General features: G+C 37.1%; 1 protein-coding gene across 5 annotated transcripts in view; it reads right to left on the bottom strand.

Annotated features, from left to right (window-relative positions):
* dmxl2 (Dmx-like 2) overlaps positions 1-15,843 on the bottom strand; it is a 143,211-nt gene that overhangs the window by 77,917 nt on the left and 49,451 nt on the right. For all 5 annotated transcript variants that reach the window (XM_087981189.1, XM_087981187.1, XM_087981188.1 and 2 more), the window contains exons 12-17: positions 13,219-13,876; positions 9,258-9,379; positions 7,432-7,521; positions 4,753-4,870; positions 3,191-3,307; positions 600-809 (exon numbers count right to left, since the gene is read on the bottom strand). In XM_087981189.1, coding sequence (XP_087837315.1) covers positions 600-809; positions 3,191-3,307; positions 4,753-4,870; positions 7,432-7,521; positions 9,258-9,379; positions 13,219-13,876 — 1,315 coding nt within the window. The remainder of the gene's footprint in view (positions 1-599; positions 810-3,190; positions 3,308-4,752; positions 4,871-7,431; positions 7,522-9,257; positions 9,380-13,218; positions 13,877-15,843) is intronic.

Below are 15,843 nucleotides of genomic sequence, written 5' to 3'. Positions count from 1 at the left end.
AGACATAATACTGCCTCTAGCTTATGAAATCTGTCACTAAAAAGGGTAAGGAAATATCCCGACATATACATTCTGCCATGGAGCACTTTTAATATCTCTGAATTGCTCCTGATTTCCATCATGCTCTTCTGCCATAATCGAACTTTCATAACCTCTGATTGCCCAAGCTTGGTCCCCAAGATTGGTAGCATTGTGACTTATTTACAATCTGAGACCACCAGTCTAAATCTCCATGATAGAAATTGCTGATTTTCCCCACCCAATCATAACTTCAAACAAAATCTTGAATGTGTCATAATTTGCTGTCCTTTTCCTCTACACCATAACCACCTCCAAACTTAATAAATCTTTCAACACCTGACTCAATCCTCAAACCCCCATCCTGGTCAAATTAACTTGTACTGATGTCAACCCAATCGAATCCAGCAGGCTGCTTTAAAGACTCATTCTCTTGGAGTGCTAAAAGTTGTGTTTAAAGCATTTGCCGAAACTGTGCCTATGAAACCACTGGGACAGGAGCATGGCCATCGAAGAATTAGACACATATGCAAACCAAGAAGAAAAATACTTTCTATATATTAAATACTGTAAACAATTACCTGCAGAAGGAGTTGCTCGGATTACTTCCACTCCCTCAGGAACATTTAACTGTTGACTGTAAACTAATTCAGAGCTAAGTATCAACTTGCTAGCAGTCTGAAGGTTAGCAACTGATGCTGACCGTGGAAGAGAACTTAAAACACAAGTATTTGGAGATAGGCTAAAGCTCTTTTCCTCAGGTATAGATATTTTATTGTCCGCCATGCTTACTTTGAGACAGGAGTTTGGTTGTGAGGAAAAAGAAAAAAAAAATACAACAATTAGAAATTCCAACTTTGAACATTCTGTTTACAACAGAAATGCTTCTTTAACAACACTGGGCTGAATGCTCTACACTGTCTGATACAAAATCATACAAGCCATGGTAGTTCAGGCTCAATTGAGAGTCTGTGCCAAGGAACCTACTTTACACACTAAATTGTTGGGGGTGAATGGAGATGAGAAATAACAGCTAAGGTTCTCACTCCTAATTGTTATCCAATCATCCTATTTGTAAGGACATCTCTGTGTCTCTTAGGTTTATGTTGACTGTGATGTCTGAGGATAAAATAGCCTGGTGGCAATTACTATTTGTGCCATCTAAAAAATTTACTGACAATTGTTACAAACTGAATTGTCCTCACACACCGCTATCAAGAGAGGGTGGAAAAAAACAAAAGAATTTATATAAAAAATTACTTGCAAAGTTACTTAACTTTAACTTCCAGAATATTATATATGTACATAATATTTCATGATCTGTTAATTTTAAAAACCTTCCAAAGAAGTTTAAAACATTCAAACATGTACATTAAATATCAGACTTAAGCCAGTTATTAAGACATATATTGAAAAAATTCTGGGCCAAATGGTGGCTCAGTGGTTAGCACTGCTGCCTCACAGTTTCAGGGACCTGGGCTCAATTCTACCCTTGGGCAACTATATGAATGTTTGTACATTCTCCCCGGGTCTGTGTGGGTTTCCTCCAGATGCTACAGTTTCCTCCCAAGTCTGAAGATGTGCAGGCTAACTGGGTTAGCCATGGGAAATGCAGGGTTACAGGGATAGGGTAAGGAGTGGGTATGGGTGGATGTTCTTTGGATGGATAGTCTGGACTCGATGGGCTGAATGACCTGCTTCCACACTGTAGGAAATTGTATTATTCTATGATTACATACTTTCTCAAATTGAATTCAAAATGAATATGTGTTAGTTAAAACACATTACAATACTTCTTCAAATGAAAAATACCTTTCACGTTTTGACGTCATCTACCTAGAATACCAGTTCTATTCTCTGACCATAATAACACAGTGTTTTTTTAAAAAGCAAACTCTAGTCGGCATGGATGAGTTGGACCGAAGGGTCTGTTTCCATGCTGTACGTCTCTATGACTCTATGATTACGACAAACTGTCTCCCTATCCTCACTTACTCTTATTTTCTGTTGACTGTTATTTGTGTACAGACCTTCCCTCCAATGGAAAGGTCAGAAGTGCAAATGCTCCCTAATGCACTCAACACCATCCAGAACTCCTCAAATGTACAGTCAGCGAATGTCCATATGCAACAAGATATGGATATCATGGACTAATAAGTAGACATAACATTCATGTCACACAAAAGCAAGCAAAGACCATCTCCAACAAGGGCAAATCTAACAATTGGTCCTTGATACCCAAAAACATTGCAACACTAAATCGCACAGCATCAATATCTTGAGGGGTTACCACTAACCAGAAGCATAACTGCACCAGCCAAACGATACTGCAGCTGCAACAGCAGGTCAGATAATAGGAATTGTGTGGTATATAACTCAGCTTTGACTCCATTTGTCCACCATTGACAAAACAAGTCAGGAGTGTGATGGAATAATCTCCATATGCCTGGATGAATGTAGATCCAACAAATCTAAAATGCCCCAGCAGTATGTAGGCCAAAGCAGTCCAATTTACTGTGGCTTCATCATCGACCTTAAACATGATTCCATTTATCCCTGGTGCACAATGGTACTAACGTCTACCATCCATAAGAAGTACTGAAGCAGCTTGTCACCATTAAGCTGCAACCTCTGCCACCAAAGAATGGCAACAACAGCAAACTCACAGGAATGCTAACACCCTCTAGTATCTCTTAAGTCATGCACAATCTCGATTTGGAATTACATCATCATTCCTTTAACTGTGTTAAAAGCCCATGTCTTCTCTAAAAGCTCTGCAATTGCACCTACATTGCTATAGCTCGTGGTTGAAGGTGGTCACTCACTACTACCTTCCTAAAAGCAATAAATGTACTGAGGAAATGTCACTGAGGAACAGAAATGTTAATTTTGATTTCTCTTCACAGATGCTGCCAGACCTTCTGAGTTTTCCTGCAATTTATGATATTGTTACAATAAATGCTGGTCTTGCCTGCGATGTTCACATACACAAACAAATTTAAAACCCTTCTTGATCTCAACTTAAAGCCACTTTTCATTTTAGATACCACATAAAACAGTTCTTTTTTATATTATCATTAGCAGGTTTATGCTCCATAAATATTTCACACATATTGATCTCAATAAAGGATTTAATAAGCTAATTTCTGTTGTGTATTTGCCAAATACCTACCTACACGAGGCTGCACAGATTTCAAATGGAGGTGCCACATGTGAAGAACAGATCGTCTCTTGTCCCTTTCTATCACCACAAGGTAAAACTTTTCAGAGAATGATGGTGCACGACATCCTTAAATGACAGATAAATAACTCAAAAAGCAACCAAAATTCCCAACATAATCAAGTTAAGTATTACAGTAAATTTCTGTGCCTGGCAATCATTTATGAAAATCTAACACAAGTGTAGAAAACTAAAAACAAAGGAATTCTCATTTATAAAATGCTAGATCATATTGTGGGGTTGCCCTAAAATGTACTTTAAATTAGAGAAACGTCTTCTTTCAAAGAAACATGGTAGTCAGTGACATATAGCAAAATCCCCCCACAGCAATTAAGTTGAATGTTCAGTTGATGAAGGGGCAGTGGGAAATTCCCTAGTCATAGTTCCAATACTATGATTCACTTCACAGACATACTTTGATCACGGTATCCAAATATCTGCACTTCAGCAACGCAGTACTTCCCTTATGGAATACTCAAGTTTTCATATGGTGCTTCCATTGTTTGTATCATCTGTTGCCATCAGAAACATTCAAAACAGTATGCTCCTTTGCAGATTCCCATGGGTTGGTGAAGATATTGTACTCCTGTCAAGGAGCATTTAAGGAAATCTTCAAAGCAGTTCCTCTGTTCTCTTGGTAACCACTTTTTCAGATTAGATTAGATTACCTACAGTGTGGAAACAGGCCCTTCGGCCCAACAAGTCCACATTGACCCTCTGAAGAGTAACCCACCCAAACCTATTTCCCTCTGACTAACGCATCTAACACTATGGGCAATTTAGCATGGCCAATTTACCCTAACCTGCACATTTTTGGATTGTGGGAGGAAACCAGAGCACCCGAAGGAAACCCACGCAGATATGGGGAGAATGTCTATGTGAAGTTTGCACAGTCGCCAGAGGCTGAAATTGGACCTGGGTCCCTGGTGCCGAGAGGCAGCAGTGCTAACCACTGTGCCACCATGCTGCAATGAAACTTGGAGTAGACAGCTTATTTTGGCATCTTGTGTCAGGCATTCAGATAACATGACTCACCTAATACAGCTGATTCATCATAATCAGTGTGCTTCAATATTGGGATTACTAGCCTGAGAGAGGACACTTATATTGGAGCACCTAGCATGGCTGGGGGTTTGCAAGATTTGCAGGATATCAGTGATGATATTCTATTAGGGATTGAGGTAACCCCCACCAAACTGCTTCAGCAAATACAACCTGTCTCACCTGTGGCAGGGTTTGCTGATACAGCATTGGACTATTTAGTTACCTCAGGACTCAACACTGGACTGGAAGAGAATCCTCTTGAATCCCAAGCAACTGACTAAGACGACCTCCATTCCATCTGATATGTCAATGGAGATTATGTTTAAATCATGGAATCTGACTGAAACCCAATTACTTCAGACTCCGAAGTAAAAACTGCTACCAACTGAATCAACAGTAACATGGAACTGTAAAGAACTATATATAAACCAAAGAATGTATTAGCTCCCATTTTAATTGACTTTGTGTACCTTGGGCAGGTTGACTGAAAGAAAATTCTTGATCCTTATTTAATTCTTCTTTCTGTGGTTTATATCCCAAGATAAAATCTTCTTGAAATACATGAAGTAGCTGTGTGTTTGTGCCACACTGCCAGAAATACAATGAGAAATGTTTTAGTCACATTCCTGAACAATAAAATGGTCACTAAAAATTTGAAGGTTATTTATATTTATAGTTGCGTATGGTTATGTTACAGGTTGCAGGGGACTCATGCAAGTACCTGTCCAGTATAATTTTAGGCTGTATAGATTGTAATTCACATTCTGTACCTAACAGTTCATTGCTTACCCACTAATGATAAAGTAGCCTGCTCACAAGGCAATCAACTTCCTGCTCACACTGAAAACGATGTAAATTTTTGAAATTTGGTTATGAATTTGGTTGGAATTGAAGTACATCCAATGTGAAGTGCAAACAGTAGAACTTCGGGTTGTGCCAACAGAATGATAAAGGTAGTGAGTCAATACAAGTTGCTTTTTTAAAAAAAACTAATTTATAGCACTTTCTTACGTTGCAGCATGCAAAACGGATTGCAAAATGGCATGTTAAATTTTGAATTATAAACACACTGATACGAGTGTTAAATACAGTTCTGGATTTTAAAAAAAGATTTACTTTTTATAAGTAAAAACAAAATGTTAGCAAAAGGAACACAAAGCAGTATGCCATGAAGGAAAAACAAATTACTCAGAACACTGTCACCACCAAATTTGTTTTAAACCTCTGCGAATTTGACAATTTTAATCATTAATTTCCTTCAAAACTTTTGACTTACTCTTGCAAAGCAAATAAATGTGCAGAGAAAGGTGCTGCAAGAAAACAGAGAACCATGATATGCTTTTTATTTTTCAACAATTCCCAACTGACTGAAATTAAGCATCTGCACTCAGTCAGTTACGTGAGACTTGAAAGAAAAACTCATTCCAAAATGTAGCAGGGTCTGTTGGAATTACTACCCAAGAATAATTCAATTAATGCCAAACCTGAAAATGCTACAGCCACGAATTAAAGAACAGATTTATGAAGAACACTCTGAAGTCAACCCATGAGGTGAAATATAAATACCTATTTAAGGAACAACTGGCATGATATAAAACTCCAAACATTGAGGCATGGCCATGTGGGAACAGGCAATTAGAGGTCAATTATAACTAGACAGTAACCTGGACAAACTATTGGATTATTTAAACCTTGGATTCATTGTTTACAACCTGCACTCAATAGGAGGTATGACAGCTGCACCACCCAAACAGACTGAACAACACTCACTGACATACTTCCCTCTTGCAAGTGTTGGCAATGCACAAAGGCAGCAAAACTATGGGGACGATAAGAGTACTTTCAAGTTTTGATATCATGAAGATGTCAAAAATGAACATTATGAAGAGAAGCACTGGTGACATTATTGCCAAAGATGAAGCCACTGAATAATATTTTCATATTTCGATTATAATCTTCTGCTCATAGCCCATCTTCTCTCTCTTGCAGCAGTTTGTTTTATTCAACCTCTGCTCCTTGTCCCAGTAATTTTCAATGCCAACAGAAAACCCTACTTAACCACCCACTGTTAGAAGTAACTTGTTGTAGATTAGCCTTTTAAATTAGCAAGAAGAAAAATAAATCACCACCAGCCAGGATATGCCCTATAGACCAGCGAGAATTTTAGCAAGTACGAAAAGGCACCAAAAGTACAAAGAATTACAATAATAGCTTAATCCAGCAGCTGATGTATAAGTAATTGATTGTCATTCTAACTAGTACTGGAGGGAATCTATCATATAGGTGAACCTGTCTGCAGCTGTGGGAGGCTTGGAGGCATTTTACACTACAGTATCATAGGTTGCACTGCAATTGCACTGACACTCTAAGCTGTCAGTGATCACTCAGTATTTTTAAAATGACGTTTGGCACACTCTGCATCATAAGTGTGCGTGCTTGCCAAGGACATGATTTTGGTCCTAAAAAGGGCTTCAGTCTCCAAAATAGAAACTAATTCTTCAAATTTGCACTTCCCCATCACCTATTCTTTTTTACTCCTTGGCTGGGTGATTGTTGATTTAAAGTGCCTTTGCAATGAAAGCAAGATGGACAATGGAATGATATTTAGAGCAGGTGCTATTTTGTGAACCCATGGTCATTAATAATATCCAACTAGATTTTACTAGATTATATCAGAATTTGATTTTCATGTTATAGTGCAAGAATTTTTAATATTCTTTGTTAAATGAATAACTACTTAGTCTTAATTACAGCTCTCTCGTTTTTCACTCCTAATGTGTTCCTAAAAAAAGGAAAAAAAACATGAACAGGAATGAGTGAAAAAGTCATAAGAGGTAGCGAAAGGAAGGGATTAATGAAGGTTGAAGTTGTGAAGAAATAAATGGTGATGGATTTAAAGAAAACAAACTGTTAGTGTGCAAAACAGCTAAAATGAAAATGGAAGTAGCACATTTTCAGTAAGTTCATTATTTCCAACTGTGATAAAAGAAAATCTGTGTCAGAACTCATTTTAACAGGCAAACGTGTTAAGGGAATGATTTTAAGCTTCCTTTCACTGATTCCAAGACTCAACAAAACCTGAAATTGCAACAAAAGAGGGATAAAAAGGAGACAAGATTCAAATTTCTACATTGGAATGAATTTCTAACCTGAGCTGTTATTACATCTAGTTCAATAATGCAACCTGGTCGAGCTGTTGACTGCTGGCTGACTATATTGAATACTTCTCCAACGAATTTCTGGAAAAAAAAGACATATAAAATTACTGAATTTTAGTCACAGTCGCAAATACAAACTACATAATGTAGAAATAGCGATTCCGTCCCACCTCATTCATTTTATTTAAAACATTCAAAATCCTACAAAAAGCAGTATCTGAACACAGCCTAATTATTCACATCAATTTAGCAACCTTGCACAGTGTGGCCTAGAAATTTCTAGACTTGGCAGGGTGGACTTAAGTTGCAAGCTGGGCAGGAGACTAGAACTTTGGATAAGAACAAGACTCATAGACACCTGTCCTTTTATAACGTTGAGAATTGTTGATGCAAGTGGACAAATGCTAAACAGTGAGAAACAGCATCCTTGCTGATAGCCTCAACATGATTGCCATTTTGGGAATGCTGGAAATGTGCTTAGGGAATAAACTGGCATAGCTAATGCTGGTTTCTAGTTGAGATAGTAACTCTAAAGAAATTGTTGTTCAAATCCTATAATAATTTGGTTCTTTAACCTAAACTGGTGGTCTCTCCCTCCCAATGAAACAACATGACGAAGCTCCAAATTTCTTAACCTTATGTAGGGCAGACACCCAGGAAACAACAAAATGGATGTAGCCATCCAACTCTTCATGGCAGTTTAGCCCTTCGTAGTGATGGATAGAGGTTTCAAAATGTTAGTCCCTAAACGTATTTGAAAACAAAAATATAAATAATTCTATTCAGTCAGGCAGGATCGTGGAGACAGAATTCCTGTCTGAGTCAGTGTCAATGATCTGTTGTACATAATTAATTCAGGAAATATAGTGTCAATTGCCAATCATGTTGCAACATTCGATCATATTTCAGGTTATCAGTCTGAAATGTTAATTGTTTCTCTGACAGGGAGTGCAGTTTTAGACCAAAGTCAGTAGAGTTTGTACAGCCTTCATTAGAAATCTGTAAAACGTACAGTTGTGGATGGCTCCCCAGAGAACCATCAGCTCCAACCTACAGCCTAATACTATATGGGAGTCCTTCTAGCCTAGAACTAATAAATACAAAACATCTAATAAAAAGAAAGTCAAAAGCCAAAAGAATTGGTTGGTTAACAAAAGAACACACAATTAAAAGTTACAAATAAGCAAACCAATAATTTAAGGGAAAAAGGTTAGTCAGATTAGAGCACAAGTATATATTGTACAAGTGGCGAACTTTACCCATCAGAAACACACACTGGCCGTAATCAGATTAAAATTAATCAGTGACAAGTTAATTATGTGCTATAAAAATGGCAAACATTCCTATTCAATAAATGTGCTGAAATCCTCATTCATCTCTTGATTATTCCAATCCTCTTCACACTGACTTTCTGTCTTCCGTTCTCCATAAAATTCAGCCCTCCTTTCTGCCATAACATGGATGTTGTTGATGGTTTTTCTGCATTTGGACACTGACTACTTCCATATCTGGTGCTACATGTTATGCAATCATCAATGAACATCGCCACTTCTGGAAATTATGGTGGAGGGACTGTCATTGATGAAAGAGCTGAAGAAGTTGGTTGGGCATAGGATACTACCCTGAGGATCTCTTCAGGCTTCCCCACCTTTCTCTTCAAGACTCTTCTTACAAATCGCTTTTTTCACCAAATAATGAGTCATCTCATCTAACAACCAAGTAGTGTACAAAGGTTCTTTTTTTGTGCCCATGAATTTTCTTTAAATGACATTTCTTATAATAATGCTAGTTACTTGTTTGCGTAGCCATTAACCTACCGAGATTTCAGGATCAGAAAGTTCATCCAGAAGTTTCCTGGCATCAACCACAGCTTGATAGAGCCTAAGATTTTGACCATCAGAAGCAACAAAACAAGCACTAGCAGAGTTGCAGTAGGTCCCTAAAAATTGAGATGAAATATAATCAATTAATTTATAAGTATAGATTGTAATAAAATGTTTTTGAAGGTTATCATAGTGATAATGAAATTTATTAATTAATTCTATCTTGCCTGCTCTTTATATTTGAAGAAAATATAACTGCATGATGGTATACAATTTGTTAAACTAGGAAAACTTCATAAAATAATTAAATTCAGAGAATTGAATTTAACCTAATATTTTCAATGCTACTGCAAATTATTTTGAATACAAAATACAATAGATCAGTAATGAAAAAAAGCAACACCTGGTTAAGGTACAAATGATATTTCTTGTTCTAAATGTTACCGAATCACTCAAATACAACTGCTGATATTTATTTGGATCTAAACGTTTATTAAAGACAGATGGACTGAAAGATTCCTCATTTTGGTTGCAAGGGACTCCGAAGTGTTTTGGATGACAACACTGATTCTTGGTGTGGGGTAGGATTTTGAAACAGAACATTACTTACAAGTAATGGATTTCATAGCATGGCAAAGACCTCTAATAATAGGTTTTCCATTTACAATTACGAAAACTGCAAATCAAGAAATATTTATAGGAATATTGTGGACTATATTAAATAATTAATATAATAATAAAAGATACAAATGATAAGTTTCTGTTCTAAATACAACTAAATTACTCAAATAAAACTTAATTTATTGATACTATAAATTTTTGGAAGACAAATATTTGTGGGAAATTTTGTTCTATGCAGATTGACTAATGTTCATTGTTTAAAAGTAATAATAAAATTGATTTATTATTACTAACACATTTGAATTAGTCATTTTAAAAAATATTACACAGATAGTTTGATGCCAGATTATGCAGTGGCTTACAACAGGGGCAGGATCAGATATCATAACCGCAGGTGCTATACTTGGCCTAAACTCCCAGCCACACATGTATGCCCGCTGTGCTCTGATAGCATGGAATCCTTTTGTTTCTAGCATCCAGAATTGAATCAACCCAGATGAATGGACTTTTTTCTGTATTTTATTTTTAAAAAACTACCTTTTCATGGAAGTGAACATGGCTACCTAGGCCAGCATCTATTGCTCTTCCCTATCATCTAGATGGTGCTGGGGCCACATTTTTGAACTGCTGCAGTCTATGTGGGTTAAGGAAGTCCTCTAAGGAAGCAAGTTCCAGAATTTTGACCAAGTGAGTGAATGAACTGCAATGTAGTTCCAAACAATGATGGTGTTGACTTAGATGATAACTTGCAACTGGTGTTCCCAAGCATCTGTTATCCTTATCCTTCTAAATAGCAATGATTGCTGGTTTGGAAGGTCCTGTCAAAGGAACTTTGCTAAGTTTCTACAGTGCATAAGTAGTTGGTACACACCACTGCTAGTGAACTTAAGTAATGGAGTGTGCAAATGATGATGGCATGCCAATGACACAGGCTACTCTGTCAAGGATGGTATTGTTCGAGCTGCACTCATCCAGGTTAGTAGAGAGCATTCCATCATACTTATGATTTAATCTTTGTAGATCCTGGACAGAGCTTAGTGATTCGGAAAATGAATACCTCCTGCAGAATCCCTGGTCTCTGGTCTGATCTTGAGGTCAATGTTTACACTGCTCAGCCAGTTCAGTTTCTGGTCACTGATTTCCCCAAGATATTGATAATGTGGGAATTCAATGATAACAGTATTACCCGATGTCAAAGGAAGATGGTTAGATTCACTTTTCTTGAAGATGTTCGTCACAAATGTTGCTTGCCACGTTTGAGCCCAAGCCTGAATGTTTAAGTCTTACTGCACATTGTCACCAACTTCTTCCACATCCGAGACACTGCAAATAATGCTAAACACTCTGTAATCATTAGTAGATATCCCCATTTCTGACAAACTAACAAGCACTGAAGATGGAAGGACCTCAGACTCTAAACAAGGAACTTCTATAGTAAATGTCCTGGTACTCGGATGACTGACCAATAATGAACCATCTTCCTTTATGTTTCAACAGTGGAGTTTTCCTCTCAATTTCCACTGATTCTAGTTTTGCTATATAGTTTCTTGAAGTCACACTCAGTAAATTGCTGTCTAGATATCCAGGACAGTGTGGTCACCTCTCGTCTTGAGTTCAGCTTTACTCCTCATGTTTGAATCAAGGCTGTAAGGAGGTCAGGAAGAATCCTGAGTGAGCAGATTCTCATCATTCTAAAGTGCCACCTTAGGCACTGTTAATGAACTCTTTCATTATTTTGATGATGAGCAAGAGTAAATACATTGGCCATGTTGGATTTGTCATGCTATTTGTGGACAGGACACAATTGGGCAATTTTCCACATTATTTTGCAGATGCCAATTTTGTAGCTGTACTTGAACAGCTTGGTAATAGTAGAACAAGGATTATATCAGGTATGAGGTTGAAGATTGTGGTTGAATATAATCTGATGCTGCTAATGACCTGCTGCACCTCATAGATGCCCAATTTTAAGTTGTTAGATCTGCTCCAAATTTTCCATATTTAAACGTGGTAGAAGTGCCACACAACATGGAGGGTATCGTCAGATTGCAATTATGACTTGGTTACCACAAGAACCGTGGTTACTGCTGCGAATATGGTCATGGACAGATATGGTGAGAGGAGGTGAAACAGGTTTCTCTCTTGTTGGTTATCAGCAAATGCAGGTTGAGTCCAGCAACGTTGTCCTCGAGATGTAGCCAGTTTGGTCCTACCTAGTCACTACTGATGATCGACACTGAAATTTCCCAGCCAAATAACATGCAGAGCTTCTTCCAATTAGTGTTCAACATGGAGTATATGGATATGGGGGGCGAAGAGATGCAAGGTGGTAATCAGAAGCCTCCAATACTCATGATGCAATGATAAAGTATTTATCTAAAACAACCTTGGATATAATCAACACAATTTCCTGCAGGAATGGCTGCACAGGAAAAAATGACTACAAAAATGCCCTGACAGTAGCTTGCCAAGAAAACTTCACATTTTTATACATATTTTGGACACAGAGGTGATATAAAGTCTTAACCTTATGACTCATAGGGTAGAAGCCACAGCAGGCAAGTAAACAGCCTTTAAAGGGCTGTCTTTAGAGATTTTCCAGCCCATGAATTCCACAGTTCTGCCAATCCCTATATGATGACCTTAAGAGGGTTTCAGACAGTATGTGAAAGCCATATTCTGATCTTTAAAGCCGGAGCATGGAGTCAAATCTTCAGTCATCTAGCGTTTTGGATAATTAAATTGCAAGCCTTTGGGTTCAACCGGGATTTCTCATGTGGTTTGAAGAATATCACAGTTTATATGGTAAATGGCAGGTTCCTGTTAGCTTGTTAACATATCTGCTTTTATGATAATTTAGCCACTGCCACAATTTCCACCGTCCAAGTTTAAAAGTAAAAATACCCTTCTCTGGGAATCTCTGGTTGGTTTCATTATATTTTAATTTACCACTTGAAGAAAAAACAATGTCTCGATGCCAAAATAGTGTAATCATGTTTTCATATGGCTTACCTTATTAAAAAAAAGCAAAGCAGCACACTGAAGTGATTCTGATAAAAGCTGATATTAAGGAAAAATGAAGATAGATAGATGAGGGAAATGAACAGTAAAACAGACTCTGAATAGCGCGATTATATCTTCAATTTTCCATGATGAATTACCTAGCTTACCGAGGATGGGTGAAGCTTTTTGATATTTAATGTTCTTGACAACTACGAAAACCATTTGAAACTGTAGCAGCGTGCTAAAAGGGCACAATTAATTTCTGACTAGCATGCACACAGTTAACTAATAAATATCAAGAGTGTAGTAAACTAATTTAAATCAAACTTACCAAGACAATAGCTTGGGATCAATGTTGGAAGCCAGGCCACATTTGAAAAAGCTGAAGTATGCAAGGAATTGATACGTGCCAGCTCTGAAACCCCTCCAGAGTATGACAAAGGTCCTATTGGGTCCATACGCCAAAGTATCAACTCACTGTAGATGGCATTAGGATCATGAAATGTTCTTGTAGCAGCATTTTTAACATGCTGTGAAGCTGGCCCTTTTAAGGGCTTTACATGTTCTACCACAGGTTTTTCCTTTTCAACAAAGTCAGTTTCTGGAGTCATTAGTGCATTGTGATGGGAAGAGGTCAACAATAAGGGTAGCACCGAATGACAAGCTAAGTCGTTCAGGTGAAAACGATGTCCACAATATCTAAATTTGTGCGATACCATTAGAACTGTGGTGAAAGCAGATTCTTCAGCAAAGGTCACTGCCCACTGGTTTAGTGATCCATCAACATGCTTTGAAATCATCATAACTGCTGGAGTGATGATGTTTAATTTTGAACTATTCACAAAATGGGTCACCCCATTGATATTAGGATCATTATCTGGAAGGCTCTTAGCATCTTTAGCAGTACATGCATACATCATGATATTTTTGCTGAGCGAATTAGCATCACCAGTCGGAAAAGCAACAGGAATCCGTGATGAAAATGCGACCTAAAATGCAAACGTGAATTAGATATTTTTGGCTAACATGCATGTTTCCGCACAATTAAAAAATATTTTCTTTTGCTCCCTCCATTAAGAAATTACGTCATGAATCTTTAACACAGTAAACTCTCAAATATCTTCACAGAAATAATCAGAAGTGTTAAACAAAGGAGGCAGCAAAGTGAAATAATCAAAGATAGAGTTAAAAAGTGAGATTTGAAGTGGGTTTAAAAAGGGGAGATGGAAGTAGAAGTTGGAGGATTTAGTGAAAAAATTCTTAAGTTGGAATTAAATACACTTGTGCAAATTAAATTGGACACTTTACATGAAAATACTCAATAATTTAGTGATTAAAATAGATTAACAAAAATCATATGCTTCCTTAACTAACATATCATCTAAATTCTGTGATTGTTAAACAATGGAAAATATTGCGCATTATAACCTGAAAAATACAGTTTCTCAATTGCTTTTTCATTTTTTTGTGTGAACATACAGTTAATCACATACTTACGATTCCTGTATCAGGCTTAACTGAATCAAAAATTGACAAAATCTATTAATTACCACTGAATGTGTTCCAAAAAAAGGTCTGAATTAGCAGGATAATTTGCCTATCACGAGGAACATTGGGGCCACTTATATGTAGTCACAAGCTTTATTGCAAAGTCTCCCTCTATGGTAGATTACTCAGTACATATTTACTAATCACAAGATTGCTAAAATTACATACAGATGACACAAGAAAATTAAGCACATTTTTACACAACATCACCAAATGCCAGAGTAACTTTGGATACAAATATTACAGACAATATATATAGTCTCCTTTTATAGTAAAGCTGCATCTGAACTGTACATCACAAAGACAGCATATGATTAAAGTAATTTTTAATTGAGCCCTGCTTAGGAGGAAAGACAATTACTTGGCATTCTGCACCACCATGTCATCCTGTGTGATTATAAAACAAAACACACATTCAAATACATCGTAGCGTTTTCGGAGGCAGAAATTAATATAAATAAAATTGCAAATTAAATACTTTTAAATAAATTGCTTAATGAAAACGCTCATACTTCAATATGGCAGGCTCACAGAATTGTATCAAGCATTCTATCAGAATGCGCATTGTGTTACGACACAGGGTAAACCTCACGCTTAATTTAAAGCCAGCAACACAGAAAAGATTTATCCCATGCAGTAACCTGTAAAAATCTGAATGGCCAAGAACCATAAGAAATAAAGTTGTTAATTTTTATTTTAAAAAGTATAACAGAGAATAATTAACTAACAAACAATTATGTACAAGTTCTTACTCTAACCTATCTTTTACCTTTCCTTCTATAATACTAGTCTGATAAAACACCCAATTAAGATTTACAAAACAACACTTATCTCAAAACCAGGTAGCTTTCGGTTCTTCTATTTGGATCTTCCTGTGTCTTTTCTTCTTTTTAGGAATGTCTGCGTCACTGGCTACTGATCGAAAAGGTACCTTTTAAGACAGCTATTTTTCAAGCAGCCTGTTACATGCTGGGGCATGGTAGTTCTCCTCCCAACTGTTCAATTTTCCCCAGACTTACACCTCCCAAAGCATCGGATTACGTCATTGGCTTTTAAGATTGTCATAGAACATAGAAGAATACGGCGCAGTACAGGCCCTTCAGCCCTCGATGTTGCGCCGATATATTGTCAATATACTAAATTCAAACTGGATTGGAGTTTGGTATTTTTTCAGGGTATAATTTAAACTGATTGGCCAAATTCAAATTTGGTTTTTGTCTCCAGGCAATGAGCTAACCAAGTTGTTCGACCCAGTGTTACACTGTTACTTTATTGAGAACACTTGGTGCTGTGTCTGGTAGTTCTGCTGCTTTTAACTCTCTTAAAGCACACCCACATCTTCATAACAATTGGGATAAAGAGATTGAAACCTATGCAATGTCAACAATTAGATGAATAAATGATTAAA

Source organism: Chiloscyllium plagiosum, unplaced genomic scaffold (genome assembly GCF_037043375.1).
Source record: "Chiloscyllium plagiosum isolate Xiang-an unplaced genomic scaffold, Cpla_swu_hap1 HiC_scaffold_39, whole genome shotgun sequence".
In the NCBI taxonomy this organism is placed as follows: Eukaryota; Metazoa; Chordata; class Chondrichthyes; order Orectolobiformes; family Hemiscylliidae; genus Chiloscyllium; species Chiloscyllium plagiosum.
Note: the sequence above shows the minus strand (reverse complement) of the source record. Positions and strands in the feature narration are given on the sequence as shown.